The sequence below is a fragment of the Typopeltis vanoorti genome, chromosome 19 (assembly GCF_054136105.1).
Source record: "Typopeltis vanoorti isolate ZY-2024b chromosome 19, IOZ_Tvanoo_1.0, whole genome shotgun sequence".
Lineage (NCBI taxonomy): Eukaryota > Metazoa > Arthropoda > Arachnida > Uropygi > Thelyphonidae > Typopeltis > Typopeltis vanoorti.
Window position 1 is genome coordinate 15,743,511 of NC_143567.1, and position 25,041 is coordinate 15,768,551.

Genomic DNA, 25,041 nt, shown 5'->3' on the forward strand with positions numbered 1-25,041 from the left:
TAATCTAAAGCGTTAATCGAACAATTCCAATTATTAACTATTCAATCAATGTCAAAACATAAGCTGTAACCTTTAACATGTTGTACTGCATTTATATAATGTTGTAAGCATTTTTATTATTTATAAACACAAACAAATATTAATTTTTTCATTTTTTCCTTGCGGTGCTGCAGTGTTGCAGTGCTTATGTACGGGCCACCACTGATCTCTATCATATCACCCATCTTCTTCCTATCCACTAGACTCTGTAAATTGCATCTTCTCAACCTTTCCTCACATTCGACATTCCACAGATCAGAAACTACATTAGTCATCCACATCCGGATCCTTTCCGGCATCTCTTCATCCTTTTGAAAACCAGATGACCAAATCTGTGCACAGATTTGCTCATATATGGCCAAATGTAGTCCATATGTGGCCTAATCAAAGCCCTATACAATGGAACAAGAATCTGCTACAAGTCGCTGTCCTCCACATCATTCTCAGAATTCTTTGTATTGTCCTCACAATTTTGGCAATGTGTCCCCTAAATTTCAGATACTTATTCTATATCACCCCAGGATCTCTTATTTCCTCCACCTCCAACAATATATTGCCACCAAGCATAAATTCTACATCCCAGCTTTGTTTGCCAAATTTTAAAACCTTGTATTTTACAACGTTGAACATGTATCCCCATTGCTGTGCCCCTTCACTGAATTTATTGAAGTAAGGCCACAACATCTTCTCTACTCTTCATAGTTCATCCCAACATTGCATCATCTGCAAATAACTAAATATCCCCATCCAAATCTTCGCCAATATCATTAACATACAGCAGGCCCGTTTCTAGATTTTGCAGGGCCCTGTGCAAAATGGAAAAGCGGGACCCCTGAAAGTTAGTAACTTTTATGGAAATTTTAAATGTAAGAATATCTTGTTAATTAATTAATTAAATCAAATATGAAAAATATTTTTGCACATAAATAAACAAGTATGCTCTTTAGCATCAATTTAAGTAAAGGGGAAAAAATTGTTAAAAAATAAATGTGTTTGTATGTACATGATATATTATTTTATTATGTAAGTACACATTATCATATAAATAAGCCAGAACAATTTATTTAATAATATAAATAATAATATAAATATATGAAAAAATATCCATTTCTACTATAAAGAATGAAATATATGTATAACAACTTATAAGATTTAAAAGAAATCTTCATATATTAAATTTTATTTAACCTAATGCATTTATCAATAAAATCATTTACAACGCTATCAAAATTCAATTTTTTTGCAATTTCATGTTCTATAGATATTATTGCCAGGGACGACAAACGTTCTTGAGACATAGAAGATCACAAATAGGTTTTTATTAATTTTAATTTGGAAAATGACCTTTCTGCTGATGCGACCATAACTGAACTGGTCAATAATATTTTAAAATATTTAAAGTAATATTTGGATAAATATCCAACAAATTATTTGCAATTATGAATTTTAACATATTAATGGGTGCATCTTCTAGAACAATATTTCTAAAAGAGAATTAATTCATTGTAAAATTCAGATTCATCAATACCTGTATTTAATTTTTGATACAGCTGTTTGCAGCAAAATTTTAATTCATTTTCGGTCATTTTTCTTATTAATTTCAGAAATCCAAATGATTTTTCGTGAATTTCATACAATTCAAATTTTTTTTTGACAGATTGTAGAGCAATTTATCCTAAAATTATCTTTGTTATCACCTATGTGTGATTCATCAGGCGTTTCATAATCAAAAAATAATTTTATTTCTATTTCTAATAGATTTGACAGTTCTTTAACAATCTCAAAACAGCTATCAAATCCTGATATTCTCTGCTCTTCAAAGTACTGCACTAACTCTTTAATATGCTTAGATGCTACGTCTATGGGAATTTTTGCATTTTGTAATACTGTACTTACTAAATTAACTTTTGACAAAAGCTCATACCAAATTACAAGGCTTAGTATAAACTGAAATGAATCTATTTGTCCATATATTGAAACCACTTCTACTTTGATAGTATCATCTGATGCAGTTTTAAATAATTCTTTTAGTGCATTTAAAAATTCTGGAATTTGAAAACGTACAGCTCTAACTGATTCTATTCTACATTCCCATCTTCAATCACATAACGGTTTTGGAATTAATTGTTTAACAAATTTCTTTAATATGTCCCAACGTGAAGCTGAGGCAGCAAATAATGTATATATTTTTTGTATAACATTAAAAAAATTATTGCTATAATTATGATTTTGCGACATCCCCTAAAATCAAATTTAAATTATGACAGGGGTGCGAGGAATGTAAAATGCTTTTTCGTTTTCATTAAAAATGTAAGCACAGACTCCCTTATATACTCCTTTCATACCCTTGCCCTCTACAATCTGACTATTTAAGATTTAATTTATTCAAAAGTGATTTTATATTTTCAGATATACCTTTACCAGTAGTGTCATTAGTTGTTAAAAACGTCAAGAAGTGTTCACGAATTTCAATATCTGCTTCAAATATATGTAAAAATCTAAAAATTACTGAAATTTGCTCCTGATGACTAGCATCAGGAGTACAAGCAAGAATTATTGAATAGCACTTTGCCTGTCGTATCATATTTACAATATTTTGTTGAATTTTGGTCACAAATCAACAATTAATTCATTTTGCACAATGGGTGATAGATACGAATTTTGTTTCTTACTTATAATTTTTTTTCCGCACATCACATTAAATGATCTTTTAAAAGTGGATCAAATTTTGCAATTAATTCTATGATTCCAAAAAAATTACCATTATAGGCTGTGTACAAAGTATCAAAAATTACCTCTAAAAGCTAAAATATTTTGGATAAATAAAGAATTGCTGCTACTATTTGTCTTAAAACATTTCTTAATCATTCTGCTTCAAATTTCATGACATTTTGATTTGCCTGATCAATTGTATTGTGATTTTTTAAATTACATTCCATTTGTGTCCATGAATACATGCAGGTTTTTTTCGAGCAGAGTTGTGAATGATTGGAATGCCTTGCCTGAGAGTGTGGTGTCTACAAGGGGTTTGAGTGTGTTTAAGACACAGTATGATGAGGTGTGTGTGATAAAAGGACCTCCCAGATGAGTCTTTGACTCCATGAGGCCTTGGGGTAATAATCATAATAATAATAATAATTTCATGTGCACTAGATTTCGTTCGTGCGACTTCAATCTTTCATTTACATGTCGCCAGTCAGAAAAGCCCTTATTAGATAAAAAATTATCACCAGAAGAAAAAAATTTGCAACAAAAACAAAAAATAGAGTTGGAAGAGTTTGAATATACAAGCCATCTTCTGTTTGCTTCTCTCTATTTGCAATTGTCCTAACATAGTGAGCTGTGGAAAAACACCTCTTGTTGTCATCTTTGGGAAAATCATTTTCAGTCGGAGGAGACGGTGGACCACGTTGTACAATTTGTGTTAGCGTTGTGTTGTTCAAAATTTTGGGCCATGTTGCTGGATCATCAATAGTAAATAGTTCACTTTCCTCTGGTGTCTCAGTTTTAGGATCTTCAATACTCATTGTTTGACCAAACGCGTCATGTTCTCTGCTTCCTTTGAGTATTTCAGAACTCTCATTATTAATTAATGTTGAAGCCGAAGAACTGTTTGTATTTATTTCAGAACTCCCATTATCAACTGATATATCTGAACAAATATATGAGTTCAACTTCATAAATTTAAACAGTGAATTTCTTTGACGTTACTCAGCCACTTCTTTTTCTTGTTTTCGCTTTCGTTTTTCATGCCCACTTGGGTATTTTCTTAATAAGTTAATAAATTAAAATGAAATTACTTACCTGATAATTAAATATATCTAAAATAGATAATATTAGAAAATAAATAAATCTAACATAGATTGAAAACTGCTATTGAAGAAAAATTCTGTTGTCTGATAACCTAAAACCAGTTTACAAAATATATTTTTTAAGATGTTTTGCAAATAATGTCACATAAAAAAATGCCATGATAGTACGTGCATATACTTACTTGTTCATAAAATCATAAACTAAAATCAAAATGACTCCTTAAAATGATTGAAAAACACCTGTTTTAAAATGCACTTTTCCGTATTTAACACTATGTTGTATGATATTGTTATATATCTTAGAGTAGTTTCAAATACTACCGGTCTAGTGCTATGATCTTATTTTGCTTACTATAGCAACAATAATTGGTTGTAAAATTATATACATATATTTTTCTATATAATAATATTTTTTATATAATAATTACAATATTAATTTATATAATAATTTAAAAAATTAATTGATTTTCTTTTTTTAATTTTTTGCATTTTGCAGGGCCCTGTGCCACCGCACAGGCCTTGCATACAGGTTAAACAGCAATGGCCTTAAAACAAACCCCTCAGGGAAACCACTAGTGACTTTCCTCTTCTGGGATATTGCTCTCCCATACACAACTTGCTGATATCCAACAGATAGCCAGTCTCTGATCCAGTGCACTAATCTAATATCCAATCCCATCTGCTCTAGTATGACTATCAGCTTATCATGCAGTAGTCTATCAAAAACCTTTGCAAAATCTAGGTATACTACTGTATATCCCTCTCCTCTGTCCAAGGAAGCTGTCACCTTACTAAAACATGCCTTCCCTTTAGCAAATCCATGCTGTTCATCAAAGATAATACCACTGTTGTCATCCCAATTCTGGATCCTAGTTCTCACCAGCTTCTCCAACAACTTAACCATAAAACCTGACACACAGATAGACCTATGATTTGATCCTTGAGTTCTATCACCTCCTTTATGAAGTGGCACAATTTTGCCCTCCTTCCACTCCATTGGAACTCGACCCAGTGCAACTCATATTAAAAAAATATGTCAAGGTAGATGTCTGCTCAGGCGGGTGTGGGAATACTCACAAGCCCCCGGCTGTCAGACTGTGTTGCTGAGTGGATCCCATTGGGGGAACGGATATGTGTATTATGGCTCCAGATGAAAAACCATGACTTGTTGTGGTGCAAGCCTATGCACCTACCTGGAGTGAGAATACTCTGCCTTCCTAGAGGAAGTTGATGCTGCTTTTGACAGGGCGGCAGACATGGAATCAGTCCTGCTAATGGGAGACTTCAATGCACATGTTGGAACAGATGTCCAGACATGGAGGAGTGTGGTTGGGAGGAACGGAGACTGTGACCTTAACGCGAATGGGTTGAAATTATTGGACTTCTGCTGTACTAACAGCTTGTCCATAATGAATACCTTCTTCCAGCACCGAGAAGTCCATGAGTATACCTGGTACAGGGATACACTTGGACAAAGGTCTTTGATTGACTTATTTATAGTCTCAGCAGACCTATTTTCCTCAGTGTTGGATGTTCGTGTAAGAAGAGGAACAGAACTGTCAACTGACCACCACCTTTTGTCTACACTCTACGACTTCAGAAACCAGATGCTACCATCAACACTGGTAGGCCTAAGCAGCTACCCGGAGTGAAATGGGAGACATTGCAAAATGAGGCTGTGAGAAAGAATTTTGCAGATAATATTTCCTCCAGGTTCAAAGAGATTCCCAAGCATATTGCAGATATTGAGGAGGAGTGGGAGCTGTTCAGAACTGCTGTCACTGCCTCTGCATTCTCATGTTGTGGCAGAAAGCGGCTTGGCGTGGCGATGGGCAGTGAGAAAAGGACACCTTGGTGGAACCAAGAGGTCCAAAAAGCTGTTCAGGCAAAAAAGGAGGCCTACCTAACATGGCTTAGGGTCAGGTCACCTGAGATGCATTTCAGGTACACTGAGGCATGAAAAGCTGCTGCTGAGGCAGTAAAGACAGCAAAGCAGAAAACTTGGGGGGAATACTTTGAGAGCCTTGTTAACCCAGGTGGCCCAGCAGTTGTGAACATCCAAGAGGTGCAGATCGGGGCGATGACTAGTCTCACAGCAGAAGAGGTCCATTTAGCAATAAAATCGGGCAAGGCTGCTAGTGATGATGAAATTCGGCCCAAGATACTAAAAGCCTTAAATCGAGACGGCTTTCTTTGGCTGATTCGAGTGTGTCAGGATGCTTGGATATCTGGGCAAGCACCAAAACAATGGCAGACAGGCATAATAATATCAGTCTTCAAGACGGGAGACCAGAGAGATTGCAGCACCTATTGTGGCATCTCTCTGCTCAGCCTGCCTGGGAAAGTATATGCTAGATGCTTGGAAAGAAGGTGCAGGAACATAGTTGAGTCAAAGTTACAGGAAAACAATGTGGCTTTCATCCTGGTAGAAGCACAACTGACCAAATCTTCACTTTAAGGCAAGTCTTTGGGAGGTCATCTGTGGAAGAGCTAAGCAGAACTTGGTCATCTGCAAAAAGCAGATGTCCAATGCTACATCCTGACACACTCACTGCCTCAGCTTTGCCTACCAATCCAGTCCATAAATATTATGAAAAGGAGGAGTGACAAAACACACCCTTGGCAGAGGCCAACAGAGACTGTGAAGGTTCAGACTTTGTCCTGACACAAAACTCTGGGCATTCATACAGGGTCTTGATAGCAGCTAATAGTTGGCCATCCACTCCATACTCCTCTACTACTTGCCAAAGCTTATCCCGAGGAACCCGGTCATATGCCTTCTCCAAGTCCACAAAACGTGTAGACATTCTTGGCATATTCCCAAGATTTCTCATGTAGAGTGCACTGGGATAGGTTTGTAGCTGTTTGTGCAGAAGCTGAAATGAAGATCAGTGTGGGCCAAAACTGAAACATTTATGGTCTCAAGGCAACCATCCCAGTGCACTCTACATGTGAGTGGAGTCCCACTGAGGCAGGTGGAGAAGTTTAAATACCTTGTGTCCATATTCACGAGTGATGGAAAGTGGGACGTAGAGCTAGATACTCGAAGTGGCTCAACAAGCGCAATATTGCGGGAGCTTGGCCATTCGCTAGTATTGAAGTGGGAGTTAAGCCAGAAGGCAATGCTGGCTGTCTTCAATATAGTCTATGTCCCCATCCTCACCTATGGTCATGAGAGTTGGGTAATGACTGAAAGAATGAGGACACGAATCCAAGCGGCTGAAATGAGGTTCCTTCAAGGGGGGGGGGGGGCTGACAAGACTCAACAGAGTCAGAAGCTCTGCAATTCGGGAACCCTCAATACTCAACTGTTGCTTCTCTGTGTTGAGAGATCACAGTTACGTTGGGAAGGGCACCTGGTCAGAATGCTACAAGAAAGGCTTCCCCAGCAGGCCCTCTTTGCCAAGCCAGAGGGTGGGAAGCCATGTGGAAGGCCAAGGACTCGCTGGATAGATTATATCCAAAACCTTGGGTGGACACACTTGGGAGTTCCACCAGAACACCTGAGCTTGGTGGCGGAGGATCATGACCATTGGAAGTTCCTCTTGCAGCTGCTGCCCCCGCAACCCTGTTTGGGTTGCGGGGGCAGCAGCTGGTAACTAAACTGAAGCAGATGAGATGGGATCGGATGATATAATGAGTTGGATAGGCAACTGGCTCTCAGATAGGTATGAGCAAGTTATGTATGGAAGTGCAGTATCCCTGAAGAGGAGTCACTAGTGGTGTGTCGCAGGGGTCTGTATTTGGACCATTGTTATTTGTATATAATGATATTGGAATGGGTTTAATTAGTGATACAGCTATTTTCAGGTGATGAAAAACTGGGGAGAGTAATGATGAATCAAGCAGATGCAGTGGCCTTACAGGAGGACTTAAATAGGTTGTATGAGTGGGCAACAGTAGGGAATTGTCAGTTCAGCAGGTTGAAAAGGTTCCAAAATTTGGTAGGCAATAATGGCATATAAACACTTAGAGGACACTCTGGATTAAGTTGAGGAGACAAGAGACCTTGGAGTGGTGGTGGACAAGTATTTGAAGTTCAGGAGTTACACTTCGAGAAGTTGTGATATCATCACTCAGAATTTAATGTAGAGAAACAAAAAAGTTCTAGTTCCATTATACTGCACACAGTAATCCATATGAAGCATTGATCAGGCCTCATATGGATTAGTGTGTGCAGATTTGATCCCTTGGTATTCATGGTAATGAGAATATATTGGGAAGGGTCCAGAAAAATACTAAGTGTAACTGGTCTCTGGGATGTGGTATATGAAGGGAGAGAGATTGAGGGAATACAATTTGCAAAGCACTGTGAACAGGTGGACGGAAGGGGGGGGATGTGATTGAGACATTTCAGTTAGTAAAGGATTGTTACTGGGTTAATGTGGAAGACATTTTCCATAGAATAGGAGAAGAGGGTTGAAAGGGGACATTCTTGGAAGCTGAATAAGGAGAGTTTGGGCAGGAGCATAGGGAGGAGTTCTTTGCATGAAGAGTGGTTGGTGAATGGAATGCATTGCCTGATATTGTGGTGTATATCTTGGTGGGCTTTGTGTGTAACAGTCTATACATCCCAAGACGAGTCTTCTGAATCTGTGGGGGTCTGGAGTTAATAATAATAATAATAATAAGAGCAGAATTTACTAAATCTGAGTTAAAAACTTATATCAACATCTGTCAATTTACTGTCATCTCTGGTTAAAAAAATATATAAATATTCTGGTTTCATACATCATATACTTACGCACAAAAATAATCCTGGAATAAGTTAACACAGTTTGCATCATTTAAACATGGATTAGTACCACATCCACCTATATCTACGTCACATCTTACTCCAGTCCATCCTTGAGGACACTGACATCTAAAGCCACTCACTGTGTCAGTGCATATGCCATCATTCAAACAGGGATTAGAAGCACATTCATTAATATTGAACTGTAGGATGGAGCAAAAACAAAAAAAAAAAAAAAAAAAAACTTGCTTAAGATATGACAAAATAATTATATTTAACATTACAAATTTCATTAAATGCTTTTAATGATTTATCTAAGAGTTCTCAGAAAATATAAGAATATAAGTAATTGATAATAATGAGTTGTATAAGAAAGGGTTAAATAATGAGAATATTTGGAGATAAAAGGAAAATTTTAAAAATATTTAACTAGTCAGGAATCTTAAATATCAAACAATCAATTGATATATGGCAATTCATTTAATACATGAAATGCCCAATGTATGATTAATCCAATCATTATCCATTTGATGACATTGCAACATGCATAATTTTGCATTTGGTAGATAGCTAATACATTGGCCTAATATGAACCATAATGATTATTTCTCTCTCTCTCTCCCAAAATTTGTGAGATTTTCATCCTATGTAAAAATAGAAAATAGTTCATATTATTTATTCTATACCTATCCATCTGCTCAGCAGAGAGTATAGCAAGATTGGTTGCTTGATTACACAGCTTTCATGTCCCACTGTATATGCTCTTTGCACCACTGTAGACAATGCTACATTTTAGCATAGGTAATGTGCAGCTTGAATATTGTGGTCCTACTATGGAAATCCATGTTGTGAGCCTTTAAGATGATGTTCTGGTCTTAAAAACCTAGTTTTCAGGTTGTTGTTCTAAAGATATGGAATTGCATGATATGCAAATTTAGATATTTTCAGAGGATTGACCTTTTTTGCACTAATATGACTTTGCTTACATAATGTTGATTCTATGGCATGGTTTTATTATTATTATTATTATTACTATTATACAGGTATCTCCATGGAGTCAGAAGACTCATCACAGGAGATCCATTACTCACACACTTGCCATTATTCAGATAATACCTATCATACTTCTTAAACTCATTCACTGATGAAGACTTACAACCACCTCTAGCAACCCATTCCACCCATTCACTATCTTTCAACTAAAAAACCTAGTCCTAAACACCCTTATTAACCATATTCTTATGCTATTTCCATGGGTAACCCCTTTTTCTTTCCCTTCCTTCCTTCCATGTGCTGAAGAAATGTCTTCAGTATCAATCTTATAAAACCCCTTTAATAACTTTAATCAAATGCCAGCAAAGGTTGGTCAATTGGTAGAGCCTCTGCTACTAATGGCTCACGCAAAAAGTTAAGCAAGTTTGAGCTTGGTTAGTAGTTAGAAGGAGATCAATTGTTCGATGCTGTTGGCACATTCTCCCTTGATGAGTCTTTGGACTTCCTGGAGGTGTCACATAATAATAATTTAGGTATTGTTTTTGGGAAAATTCCCATGCTACTCCTCTTAAACACTATTATTATTATTATTACTATTATAGCCTGTTTATGTTTAGGAGTGTCCCTTATTTTAAATCCATTGGGTATTTTTACTCAAAATAATTTTTATATATATTTTAGGGCATTATGGGTGAGTATTGAAGGCAATTATAGCAGAATAAAAGAGGAGGAAAAATTTTGTACATACCTTGTTTTGACACTAGGATGTCTTCAAAATCCATGTTCCTGCTGAAGGTTGTTTATAACAAGGAGGAAGCATGGGGGTGGTTTGACGCAGGAAGAATAAATTGGAAACCCGGGTTTATTTTAATAATATATATATATTATTGTGTTTAAGGGCGCTTTTTTTTGGGGGGGGGGGGGAGAAGGGTTACTTATGGGAAAACTCTGTCTCAGTTTTCCCTTAGCCACCTAAACAAACAACACGTTTGTGTTGTTTGTTTAGGTGGCTAAGGAATGTATTTAGAGCTTTGCGGCTGTGGGGCCAAATGGCAAAAATATCGTCGACGTATCTGAGCCAAATTTTGGGCTTTAGACATGCTGTCTCTAGAACACGTTGCTCAAAGTCTTCCATATAAAAGTTAGCTACTGGGGGAGAGAGTGGTGAGCCCATGGCTGTACCTTCTTTTTGAAAGTAAAAATTGTTTTGCCATACGAAATATCCGGAGCGGAGTACGTGGGCAAAGAGGGCTGTGATGTCATGTGGAAATATGTTCTGTAGGAGCAAGATCGTGTCATTGATCGGGACATTGGTGAAAAGGGAAGTTATGTCAAAGCTGACTAATAAATCTTGGTCGGTGAGTGTAATGTTTTTAATTTTACTAATGAAATATTGTGTATTTTTTATGTAGGAAGGGGACTGACCTACCAATTCCTTGAATGTGGCAGCTAATTTTTTAATTATCCGATTAAAATTAAATTTGAATTATCCGACTACGTTATTCCAGAAATTTGGGAGATTCTAGACAGGATCACTGACGACTCGGCCAAGCACTCACTACTGAAAAACAAAGAAAAACTAATAATGAAATTTCATAATTCCAAACTGCATTAAACTAAAGAAGAAGTTTAAATCAGCCAAAGCGCTCCGTATTTATGCCCGGTTGGAAAAAGCCTTGTTACGAGAACAAATCCACAAGGCACGTAAAAATCTAGCATCCACCCAAACCAAAGTTCTACAACTTAAATTTGAATTATCCGACTACGTTATTCCAGAAATTTGGGAGATTCTAGACAGGATCACTGACGACTCGGCCAAGCACTCACTACTGAAAAACAAAGAAAAACTAATAATGAAATTTCAAGCCCTACAACAACAGAAAAGCACAAGACCATCAAGATGCCATTACGAAAGGAACAGCCAACCACAAACCGACGTCATAAGGAGCAACCAATCGCCCACAAACAATGTTAGGAGCCACCAACCACCATCGGATCATTACTCAGTTATCAACCAATCAAACCACATTCTCACCCAAGGTGAACTCTCGCTGCTAAAGAAAGGTTTGAACTACGCCATTGCTCCGAGGTCAGTAAACAAACTTGATATCGTGTATCATATCGAGAGAGGTTTAAGATCCCTCCCCACCATTCTGGCTGATAAAATACGAATGGAAACATCATGTATACTAAATTCAAACAAAAAACTAAGCACCAACTTAAACAAAACCGAAAATCTAGCCCTTAAATCCTTAAAAAATAACCAAGATATTATAATAACGAAAGCTGATAAAGGCAATGCCACTGTCCTTTTAGACCGTTAGACATACATTGAAAAAATGAACCATTTAGTATCGGATCACAACACCTACCAAATGGTTAACTACAACCCCACAAAACGCAACAAAAAGAAAACAACTGAATTAATCAAATCCGTCCACACGTGGCCCGAAGAAACGACAAGAAAACTAATACCTCAGTATGCCCGTGCACCCAGAATTTATGGCCTGCCAAAAATACACAAACCTGGCACACCGCTTCGTCCGATTGTTGAAGGAATTGACAGCCCAAATTATCACTTAGCAAAAAATTAGCTGTCACACTCAAGGAATTGGTAGGTCAGTCCCCTTCCTACATAAAAAATACACAACATTTCATTAGTAAAATTAAAAACATTACACTCACCGACCAAGATTTATTAGTCAGCTATGACATAACTTCCCTTTTCACCAATGTTCCGATCAATGACACGATCTTGCTCCTACAGAACATACTTCCACATGACATCACAGCCCTCTTTGCCCATGTACTCCGCTCCGGATATTTCGTATGGCAAAACAATTTTTACCTTCAAAAAGAAGGTACAGCCATGGGCTCACCACTCTCTCCCCCAATAGCTAACTTTTATATGGAAGACTTTGAGCAACGTGCTCTAGAGACAAAATTTGGCTCAGATACGTCAACGATATTTTTGCCATTTGGCCCCACGGGCGCGAAGCTCTAAATACATTCCTTAGCCACCTAAACAAACAACACAAACGTATCCAATTCACCACTGAAATGGAAAAAAACAACTCTCTTCCTTTCCTAGACACACTTGTCACACGTCTTCCTTCTGGCTGTCTCTCCTCAGTTTACCACAAACCTACACACACAGGCCAATACACACACAAAAATTCTTACCACCACCCAACACAAAAACTAGGTGTAATAAGCACCCTTAAACACAGAGCCCTAACTATTTGTTCTAATGAACAGGCTTTAAACCAGGAATACAAAATCATCAACCAAAAATTTATCAAAAATGGATACAGTAAAAAAACTATTCACAAGATCCTCCATTCAAAAGATACCAGTAAGAACAAAAATGATTTCAAGAATGCTATTGCCATTCCTTATGTCAGAGGCATTTCTGAAAAAATAGCCAGAACATTTTGCAAATACAACATTAAAACCACCTTTAAACCCCCAAATAAGCTAAGACACCTACTTAGTTCCTCTAAAGATCCTCTTCCACACCTAGCACACCCAGGGGTATACAAAATACAATGCACATGTAACATACCATACATAGGGGAAACAGGGCGAACTATCCCAATCAGACAAGACGAACACAAACGACACATTAAATATCTCCATTTCGGTAAAACAGGCCTTTCTGACCATGCACTCCAAACATACCACAGAAGTGACTGGAAAAATACCAAGTCCCTACACCGCACCAGAACCTGGTTTGAGAGAAAATTTAAAGAGTCGTGTGAAATGCTCAAACACAACCCAAATCTCAACAAAAATGATGGCCTCACCATTTCAAGAATGTGGAGGACCCATCTACAACCTGTATAACATCCTAAACTAGCCTTAGAAAAATCCCACTACAAGAAGACATCCTGGTGAAGTGTTTGGAACATTCAACAGCAACTGGAAGAAATCATTTTACAACAATCAAAACTATCCAGAAGAATATTAATACATGAGGACTCTAGCAGTTTATTGTAGTTGTATTTATTTATTTATAATATATGTTTATATATATATATATATATATATATATATATATATATATTTTATCACTAGAGGTCAGACTAGGAAAAAGGATTTATTAACTACGTAGATTTAGTTTACCGGTATACAAAGCATGAGCATGTAGCTTGGTTCCATATACAGTTGTATTCTTCCGATGATGACCTCGATATAGAGGTCGAAACGTCAAGTTTTATTTTATTAGCAATTAATAAAATAATCTGTTCAACACGTGTGTTTTTGTGTCCCTAAATCTACAAATATGAGTGCTGATCACCGTGTAACCCTAAAAGAAAGATTCTTCATATGATAAGTCACATCCCAAGTATGTATGTACTTGTTCTAATATTTTATTATCTATCACTATTTTACTTCTCATTGGATTTTCTCCTTTGAATGCCATTATTTTTGTTTATTCTTTAGATATTGTCATATTATATTATTTTGAGATATAATTTAATGATTTTTGTAAATTATCTTCTGATGTAGCTAATAGTATTTGATTATCTGCAAAGTATCTATCTTCATTTGTGGGGTTATTTGTACACCAACTGGGTTACACTGTTTCCAGAATGTTATAATTTTATATATATATATTGAAAAGCAGAAGTGAGAGGATATATCCTTGTTGTACTCCTCTTGATATATCTTTCCATTCTGATATGCGTTCTAATTTAACTGCTATTTTATTTCCTGTATATATTTCTTGAATGGATTGTAAAAGTTGGTTTGGTTTCAGTTAATAAATTTAAATCAGTTAATATTTTAAACAATTTTTGTCGACTAATTTTATCAAAGGCTTTTTAATAATCAATAAAGGCCATGTGTGTTTCTTTTTGAAATTCTCTTCTCTTTTCTACTAATAATTTTTGAGTAAAAAATGGATCTATGTAGGATTGGCTTTTTGTAAACCGTTTTGTTCTTCTAGTAGTTTGTCCTCTACAAAACTGTTTAGCTTCTCTTTTAATATTCCTGCATATATTTTATATCCTGTATTTAGCAGACTAATTCCCCTATAGTTATTGCAATCATCTTTATTTCATTTTTTTTTTTTTTTTATAGATTGGGATAACCAGTGCTTTTTTCCAAGAGTGACGCATTTTTCCAGATATCCAAATCATATTAAAAACCATATTAAAAATTTCAGAAGTCTTTCATTAAATTTTTTCACCAGCATTTTTGTATAATTTTATATTTATATTGTCTTCTCCTGGTGATTTCCTATTTTTCATCTTCTTTAGTTGATGAGAAGTTGATTTAATGAATTTGGAGGTGTTGACTTGCAGATGCTCATGTTTGTACATGAGAAGTGGACAACAAAAATGATGAGTGTGGAATGTTGATTATGTGAATTGGTCCTGATTGACAAGAGGATATGTAATCAGAAGAGTTTGCCAGATGAAGGGATGGTATAACTGAGACATTCTAGATGTTGAGAGGTATTTACCAGATTGTCACCATGGAGAATTTTCATATGGTACACAAGGGGAAAGTGGAGAGATGGTAGTGGCCAGTTCAGTGGAGCAGTGCCCATGGAAATACCTAAAGAAGAGATATAATGCAGCAACAGAGTATCTATGGAAAAGCGAATGGAGGGACGGGTCAACCAAAGGGTGATTCTATATACAATCAAGCATTCTGAGAGAAGTTTTAGAATCACCACCCCAAATGTGAGAACAGAATTCTAAGGTTGGGCAGACTGAGCTTTGATAAAGTGTCAGTAGCTTAGCAGGAGAAGTAGTTTGGAATGGAAAAGAATATCAAGTTTTTTAAAAGATGAAAAGGACTTCACGTGTTTATGCGAAAATAAATGAGCTCTACAAGGTTTGTAAATGAAAAAGAAGAGTGAACAGTACTGAAATCAACAAAGCTATGAACATGACTGGATGGCAGGGAGAGAAGATCATTAAGAAAGGAGAGTTAATCCAAGGAGAGAAAAATTGGTCCTGATCGACACGAGGAATATTATCAAAAGTAAAGGAGAGAGTAGCATGATCATTCTTCCTGGAAATGAGACAGGATTGTGTTTTAGGATAATGTGGTGATTAAAATTCACCACATTATGCTAATATCCTATCACCACAAGTCAAAAATGACAAGGAGATCAGTGTTTAAGACAGTGGCTAAAGAGGATCTTGAAGTGTGATTTACCTGATCTCTACAAGGTTTGTAAATGAAAAAGAAGAGTGAACAGTACTGAAATCAACAAAGCTATGAACATGACTGAATGGCAGGGAGAGAAGATCATTAATGGAAAGGAGTATAGATGACAGCACTTGGGTACACCAACATTAACCGAAAAATCTGATTAAAGGAAACCATCCCCCATAATCCATAGTGAATGACCAGAGAGTAAACTAGCAATCCATTTGAAAGGGGAAAAAGGAATACTGTAAGAGGGTAGCATGATAAGAAGGCCATAATGTCAGATTTGATATTGTGGCCTTCTTACCAAGCTCTTGATATTTCCTGCTAGAAATATCAAGAGATCAAGTTTATAAGGCTTGCCTTTTTTAATAAATAAAAAAAAGTTCATGAGGACAGATTGAGAATATGTGAACTGCAGACACTGGACAGGAGAAAGAAGGTGATATGATAAAAATCTATAAACTTCTTTAAAGGGTGTTATAAATGATCAAATGATAAAATTTTTCATTATATGGAAGGTGGCTTTTTTGTGGTTAAGAAAGGAGTAAGAGCAAGATTTTCCTCTCAAAGAGCAATGAGTGAGTGGGCCAATTTGCCTGTTCAAGTGGTGAGTGGATCCAGCATGAATGAATTAAGAGAAGTTAGGAAATTATTTTTAAAAAAAATTATAAATTTATGTTAATTTTGCTGCAAGCTTAGTCTGCATGTTTTAATTGTGGAAAGAAAGAACTTAATGACAAATAACAGTGTCTTTTAAAATCAATAGAACCAATGTAAAGAATGAAGAGACCCATGGCAGCATCTCTATAAACTAATTTCAATCCATAACCAGAAATTTTTCCAATTTTATAATTGTAAGTAAAGATTCATGATACGATTGAGCTGTTGGTAGGAATTACAAGTGCTAGATAGAGTTGCGTTAGTCAGCCCAAACAACTTGAAAGGAAGTGTGAGTACGATGTGAAAAAAAAATTGAAAGACTTGTTGAACAAGGGAGATAAAAAAAAGTGAGCCAGTGAGCCAGTTGCCAAAGATATGATGTCAGTAAGCTGGGATATAGAAATGCAATTCTAATGATTCATCCTTTTGGTAGAAAGGATGGATTACCCTGAAATGAATTTGGAATTAGCTACTTGGAGAAACTGCTGCTCAGTGAAGGAGTAAATATACACAGAGAAATTAGTTATGACAAGGTGGCAGTATGAGAGCCTGGACATATGCACTAAAGTGAGAAATAAGAAATGCTATAACAGAAAGAGTGTAAGTGATAATGACAGCATGGAAGGGATGACCACTTGATGGAACTAGTTTTATCAGACAAGAAAATCAATGTTTGTGACAGTGGGGAATTTGAATTTGGTTGATGTATCAACTCAAGCTGCTTATTCACCCAGTGATATATTAAGAATTATTTTAATTCACACCATCACATGGTGGTTATTATGCATGTTCACTAATACTGGATGTGTCAAGAAGGAAGGTAATGAATTTTAGCACAGGTAAATGAAGGAACCAAAAATTTATCAGCATGTCATCAAAATCATGATATTTAGTATATTTAGGCACAGCATATTTAGGAAGGACAGGTAGGATAGCAAGAGCAAGGAAGTATTGCTAATGATTGCAAAGGGATTAAATACAACCCAGGTAGAGATCCTAAATTATAAGGTATGAGTAATACACACAATGGTTTGAGGCTGTTGATGTTAAACAGAAGTTACCAGAAAAAAACAATTACATGCTGATACAGGCTAGGCACTTCTGAAAAGGAGTATGAACTGCACAGACAGATAAACCTTATACACTGATGAGCTGAAATGCTACTGGGTAAGCATTTCAGTTTATGGAGACTCCTCTGGATGAGTATCACTAGACCATGAAAGGTGTCCAGAGATCAGTGATTGAGCAAGACACTGACCAACAGATCCCACAAATGTTTGATGGGATTCAAATCAGGAGAATTAGGTAGTCACGGGAGCATTATAGAATGACTGAATATGCTCTTCAAACCATGATTGTGCAATGTGAGCCTTGCGACATGGGACACTGTCTGGATGGAAGAGTTCAATTACATTGGGCTACACTATTACCAAGTAGGGCGATGTTTGATGCAAAACAATCCTAAGTCAAGATGTGTTCAATGGGGATGAGAGGACCTGGTGATGTCCACAAGAACAATTCCCACCTCATGATAAAATTTTGACATGGCCTCAAAACTATAACACACTTTAAAAGTTTTTTGTAACATATATAGAAAACAAATTCAGGCGTGGTCTTATTAAGGCCTTATTAAGAGGTAAAATGACTTTCTTATCCTTACATGTCAAGGTTTGCTTCAACACTGCAATTATCACCAGAGGTCTATTTGAAACTTTTGCTATGTGATCTTTGAACTTCAAATTCCTATTCATCATTAAGGCAAGATCCCTAGCCTCATCAGTTTCTTGTGGTATAATCCCCCTAACATAATATGCGGTGGGAAATCTTGTCATGCCAAAGTGCACAACTTTACACTTACTAACATTAAATTGACAGCCATTTTCTGTGCCCAAATTTCCAGCCTATTCAAATCATTTTGTAAGTGCTACATATCAAGTAGCATTCCTCATTGCCCTGCTTATTTTCGAATCATTGGCACACAATTGCACATCTTCTGTTAGATCCTTCCTGATGTCATTAATGTATAGACCGAACAACAATGGCCCAAGGACTGAACCCTGAGGTTCACCACTGGTCAACTTAAATCTGGTAGATTCACACCCACTGTATACCACTTGTTGATATTTGTCTGTCAACCATCCCCTGATCCAAGTCAAGAGTTTATATTCCAATCCCATATTCTCCAGTTTACGCAACAGCCATACATGTGGTATCCTATCAAATGCCTTAATAAAATGCAACATTATCATAGTGTATCCATTCCCTTTATCCAACTCGGCACCAACATTGCCATGAAATATGAGCAATTTGCTAAACATGATCTTCCTTTAGTAAACCCATGCTTCTCCTTGCAGAGTATAGCTTGTTTGGCCTGTCCATTTCTCTACGCAAGTTTTTACCAACTTCTCTAAAATCTTCACTACCACACTAGAGATACTGATTGGGGGTAGTTAGACACATCAGTTTTTGCACCACTCTTGTACAATGGAATTATTATATATTACTTCCATTCCTGTGGTATCATTCCTGAGCTGACTCAATTTATACAATTCCAACATATCATGTGATAAACAATCATTCTGACATCAATGATTTGCAATTCTACCAATAATATTAACAGTGAACAATAATATTAACACTGAAGTCTGAACAATGATCATTATGATGTCATTATTTGCAATTTTACTAATTATATGAAGAATCAAAATGCTAACCTAGCACTAGTAAAGTGCAAAAATCAATCATTCTGATCTCTGTTATTTAAAATTTTAATCATTATTTGAACCGCAACTCCTCATCAATCCTAATAACAACTTACCTCTCCCAAAGACCTCAGGGGTGTAGATGTCACTTAACTTATCATATATTTAAAATTAATAAGAACAAATTTCTTACCTCACACAGCTCTCCAGTATACCCAGAATTACACACGCAATGGAACATATTATCCATATCCAAACATTCTTCTGTTCCAGCTGGATTACAAGGACTGCTGACACATTCATCAACCTCTGCTTCACACTGAAGTCCAACATATCCAGGACGACAATGACAAGAAAATCCATCAATTAAGTCAAAACAAGTACCACCATTTTGACATGGTAATGATTCACAAGCATCTATATGATGTTGGCATCGATAACCTGTGAAACCAGCATCACAGTGACAGCGAAATCCATTTATCATATCAATACACTGTCCATTATTGGCACAAGGATTACTGGAACACTCATCAACATTGTGATCACAGGTTACACCAGTCCACCCAGGTTGGCAAATGCAGTCAAAATAAAAAAGATGATCAATACAAATACCATTATCACAGGGATTAAGAGCACATAAGTCATATTTCATTTGACACCTTTTGCTACCAAATCCAGAAGGACAATCACAAGTAAAATCATTCAATAGGTCTGTACAGTTAGCTCCAAGGAGACATGGCCTCTCAGCACAGTCATCTATAAATATATAAAAAAAAATTATGTGTGCTTGTGTGTGTGTGTGTATATGTTATTATTATTATTATTATTACTATTATTATTATATGGGCACCTCCATGGAGTCCAAAGACTCATCACAGGAGAGCCAAATTATCATACCTCTCCTTGTACCCATTAACAGACAAAACACTCACAAATGACTCTGTCAACCCATTCCACTCATTTACAACTCTTCAAGTAAAACATCTAGTCTTCACACCCCTACTAATCACACCTTTATTCAAGTTCCAGGATGACCCTTTGTTCTGGTCCCTCGAGCCAAGTGCTGAAACAATTCCTCCGCATCTATCCTGTAAAACCCCTTTAAGCAACTTAAATGTTTCTATCATATCCCCTCTTTTTCTCCTATCAACCAACTTCTGCAATCCACACACCCTCAATCTATCCTTATTAGGAACATTCCACAGGCCACTCACCATCTTGGTCACTCGCCTCTGAATCCTCTCCACCACTTCCTCATCCCATTTGGATGTATCAAGGCCTTATAAAGAGGAATAACAACATCCTTACTTCTACTTGTTAGTGTGTTCTTCAATAGCCAAGTAATTTTATGGGCTACCTTAGCAACCTTAGCAATATGTCCTCTAAACTTTAACTCTCTGTCTACCACCACCCCCAAATCTCTAGCTTCATCTCTTTCCTGGAGTACAGTGCCATCAATGTGATACATGGGTTGTAATCTATTTATCCCAAAATGCATAACTTGACATTTCTCCACATTAAACTGATACCCATTATCTTTTGCCCATACTGACATATTTAAATATATTTAAAAGCCTATTTAAATCATCCTGCAAGCTCTCCACTTCACCTTGATTAACTATTACTCTACCTAATTTTGCATCATCAGCAAACAACTGAATATTTCCTTTCAGGTTATTTCCTATATAATTTATGTATAAATTAAATATCAATGGTCCCAGCATTGAACCTTGTGGCACACCAGTAGTCACCTGCTTTTGCCTCTTTTTGATATCTGTCCAGCAGTCACCCTCTTATCCACTTAACCAGTGCCATATCCATCCTCATTTGTTCTAATTTGTGTAACAGTGTTTCATATGGTATTCAGTCAAATGCCTTTGCAAAATCACTATGTAGCCATTTTCTTTATTCAACTCAGCTGTTACTCTATTATAAAAAGTTAGTAAATTACTAAGGCATGACTGACGCTTCACAAAGCTATTTTGACTCTCATACAGTATCATATTTTTATCTACCCATTCTTGAATTATCTTAATCCTTTCTTTTAGGGTTACACGGTGATCAGCATTCATTTTAAAAATTTTATGAAATTTACAACCGTGTTAAAAAACTTTTTTTTTATTATCCCGACGTTTCGATCTTCACATGAAGATCATCATCTGGAGCATACATAAATATATAGGACAAGCTGAGTTACATCATTAACTATAAGCTAGAGAAACAATGATTTGATCACATGTTATTCTACTGCTGTGACCTCTGGTGAAAAAAATAAAAAATAAAATAAATAAATAAATAAATTTTTACATCAAGCTAAATTCTATTTTACAATGACAGGAATAAACATTCTTTTAGATCGTTTTCTTTCAAAAACAATTGGTGTCCTATTTTTAGTATTACAATTCTTATTTTTGATTTACAATACTGGATTTTTCAACAGTCCTGTTTATAGTTGTTCTTGGTGAGGAAGGTCAAATATATACCTTCCATATGTTTGGGATTTTTAGACCATCATTGTTGTTCAGATTAGGGTGGTTGATAATAATCTCACAGGCTTCCTTGAATTTCCGTTCATACCATGTTCTAGTGTGATGTAGACAGCTGGTGGTTTTCAAGTCAATTCTGTGTAAGGTATTCAGGGCATGATCAGAAAGGCCAGCTTCATCATAATTATTATATTTAATGTGTCGTTTATGTTCTTTTTTTGTCTAATAGGAATAGTACATCCTGTTTCTCCTATATATGGTATGCTGCAAGTACAATAAATCCGGTATACTCCAGGGTGAGCTAGTGGAGGGAGTGGGTCTTTGGACGAGTTGAGTAAGCTTTTTAATTTTGCAGGAGGTTTAAAGGTGGCTTTGAGGTTGTACTTTTGTAGTACTCTGTTTATTTTGTCTGATATTCCTTTAATGTAGGGAATGGTTATAGTTTTACTGTAGTCTGGTTTGTCTTTGCTTTTTATTGTGGTTTTGTAGAGAATTTTGTTAATAGTGTTTTGGCTGTATCCGTTTTTTTTGTAAGTTATTACTGATAATTTTAAATTCGTCTTTTAGTGCCTGTTCACTGGAACAGATCGTCTGTGCTCTGTTTTTTAGCGCGTTGATGACACCTAGTTTTTGTGTTGGGTGGTGGTAGGAGTTTATGTGTATATATTGTCCTGTATGTGTCAGTTTTTGGTAAACAGTAAAGGAAAGATTGCCCGAGGGAAGACGTGTGACAAGTGTATCTAGAAACGGAAGTGTGTTTTTCAATTTCAATTGTGAACTGTATGCGTTTGTGTTGTTTGTTTAGGTGGCTAAGGAATGTGTCTAAGGTCTGGCGGCCCTGGGACCAGATCGTGAAAACATCATCAATGTATCTAATTTGTGAAACGGTGTTTCATATGGTATTCAGTCAAATGCCTTTGCAAAATCTAGCAAAATCACTATGTAGCCATTTCCTTTATTCAACTCAGCTGTTACTCTATTATAAAAAGTTAGTAAATTACTAAGGCACGACTGACACTTCACAAAGCCATTTTGACCCTCATACAGTATCATATTTTTATCTACCCATTCTTGAATTATCTTTTTTACCAATTTTTCTAATACTTTTTACCACCATGCCTGAGATATTGATTGGTCTGTAATTTGCTACTGTGGTCTTAGAACTTCCCTTATGCAAAGGAATAATTTTGTCCTCTTTACACTCTCTTGGAACTCTATCAGAGCTGAGAATTAAATTAAAGAGCCTAGTTAAAAGGCATTGCCCATTTCCTTATACATTCTCTCAAAACCCTGATATCCCATCTAATCCCACAGCTGTATTTACATTGAGATTCTGCAATATCCTAAGAACCTCTAATTCATTCACCTCTGTTCCTCACATTAATGTTTGTCACATGGGTTAAAGCAGTAACCTTACTAGGATGAAATACCTTTGCAAAGTGGTCACTCAGTAATTCAACTATTTTATCCACTTTTGTCTCCTTGTGACCATTATCACTCATTAAGGTTGATCTTCCATAGTCATTCTTCCTCTCGATAGGTAGATTTTTCTCATAATTTGATTTTGCCTTCCTTGCCATGCTTGTCACCTTTCTCTTTATATATCCTACACAGCATTTTCTTCTTTTGCAGCTCATGCTTGATGATATTTCTCATCCATCTAACTCCTATCTGATTAACCCTCCTTACCCTAGTTATACAATTTAATACCGCTTCTTCCAGATTAATTACCATTAACTATCTCCCATGCACTACCAACATCCTTATCCTGTAGCACAGATTTAAGCTTTTTCCTAAGATTGTCATAAGGAATTGCCAGAAGTATTGCTTTGTAGTTCCACATATATATCCCTTCTTGATAGAATATTCCTTATGTTTGCAATCTCCCAAATAAAGACCGCATGGTCATTTTCCCCAATTGGAGGCAATGTTATGGATAGCTTCTGATCCTATGACCAGGTCCAATACCCTCACACCCCCTAGTCCCCTCCATCACATGCTGCCTTAAGTAATTATCTCTTAGCAGGTGTATAAATTCTGTTTCCTTCCTGCCATGTGATCTTTCTTTCTTCCAGTCTATATCTTCATAGTTGAAGTCCCCCATAATAATCACTTGACCTGTACTCATTGTACTAATGTGGCGATGCATGACTTCCAGATCATCTGTGGAACTCCTTGGCCTATAGCAATTGGCCTTAATCTCACCAGATTTTTTAAATGAACAGCCAACTTCCACCTGTTTCCTATTCTTTTTGGCTGCAATTCTTCTGCTATAATCGGCAGTACTCCTTCCACGATCCAATCTTTTCTATCTTTCGTGAAAATACTAAACCCTTCACATTCAATCCCAGTAACTACATCATTCTGCTGCTAGCTAGAGGTTGCACTAACCAATGCCAAAAACTCCTCCCTCTTGTTCCTGATACTTCTGGCATTAGTATACAGAAACTACAGCATCCCTTTAGTCTCCCATCCACTTTACTTCCTGAATTAACTACCCTATTCAATATTTTTACTTGAGAGACTAGTCTCCACGCTTGGTCATTCTCACACTCACTCGTCTCACGGGTGTCTTCACCCAAACTCACTTGCTTCCATTCTAATTGCTTACGTTTTCCTGAATTTGTGCTTCAGCATGCTCAGTTTTTAGATGCAGTTAAATATTATATAATATATCTATCTATATATAATCACTGATTGCACTGAGAATACTATTGACTTTGCCCATTTCAGTTGCTAAGGAAGAGAGAACATTTTCTAAATTACAATTAATAAAGAACTACCTGCGATCAAGCATGAGTCAAGAAAAACTAAATGGTTTGGCACTAATTTCAACAGAAAATAATATTGATCAGTCTATTAACATTGATGTACTGCTACAGGATTTCACTAAAATGAAAGCCAGATGAATCCCTTTTAGCAAAATTAATGTAAAGAATATTTGAATAAATATCTTAACTTTATATTACTATTTTATATTATTTTGAAAATTTATATAACTTGAAAAAAATTTTATAAGCAGGACTAATCCATAGGTAACATTATACTGTAAAGCGGTTTTCGTTTGTTTTTCATTTCCTGTTTATTTTATTCACACTTTATTAAAAAAAAACTTTTTTGGAAAGGCGCCGAACATTAATCGCACACACAAGAAAAATACTATGCGCTGGTCCTGTGTGTAGCCTATGACGGAAACTACAAAGCAGGCTTTCACTGGAATTTGATTGCTACAAAGAAACAGGAGCTGTCACAAAATTCATAGAGGAGTGGAATCCAACTGGTACCCTGTTCTGGATTGCCAACGACAGTACACTTCAGCTGAAGAAAAACTAAAAGTGATGCTGAACTGTAATTGTAATATTGACTCTTACTGAAAAGACACATCCTGCCTACTGTTACACCTGATATCTTAGGAATATAGTATTCTCAGCCATCATGGTGTA

At 36.2% G+C, this 25,041-nt stretch overlaps 1 protein-coding gene across 1 annotated transcript in view; it reads right to left on the reverse strand.

Moving 5' to 3' along the window:
- LOC150095877 (uncharacterized) overlaps positions 1-25,041 on the reverse strand; it is a 710,412-nt gene that overhangs the window by 261,619 nt on the left and 423,752 nt on the right. Inside the window, exons 35-36 of the mRNA XM_090409554.1 lie at positions 19,306-19,868; positions 8,596-8,789 (exon numbers count right to left, since the gene is read on the reverse strand). Coding sequence (XP_090265680.1) covers positions 8,596-8,789; positions 19,306-19,868 — 757 coding nt within the window. The remainder of the gene's footprint in view (positions 1-8,595; positions 8,790-19,305; positions 19,869-25,041) is intronic.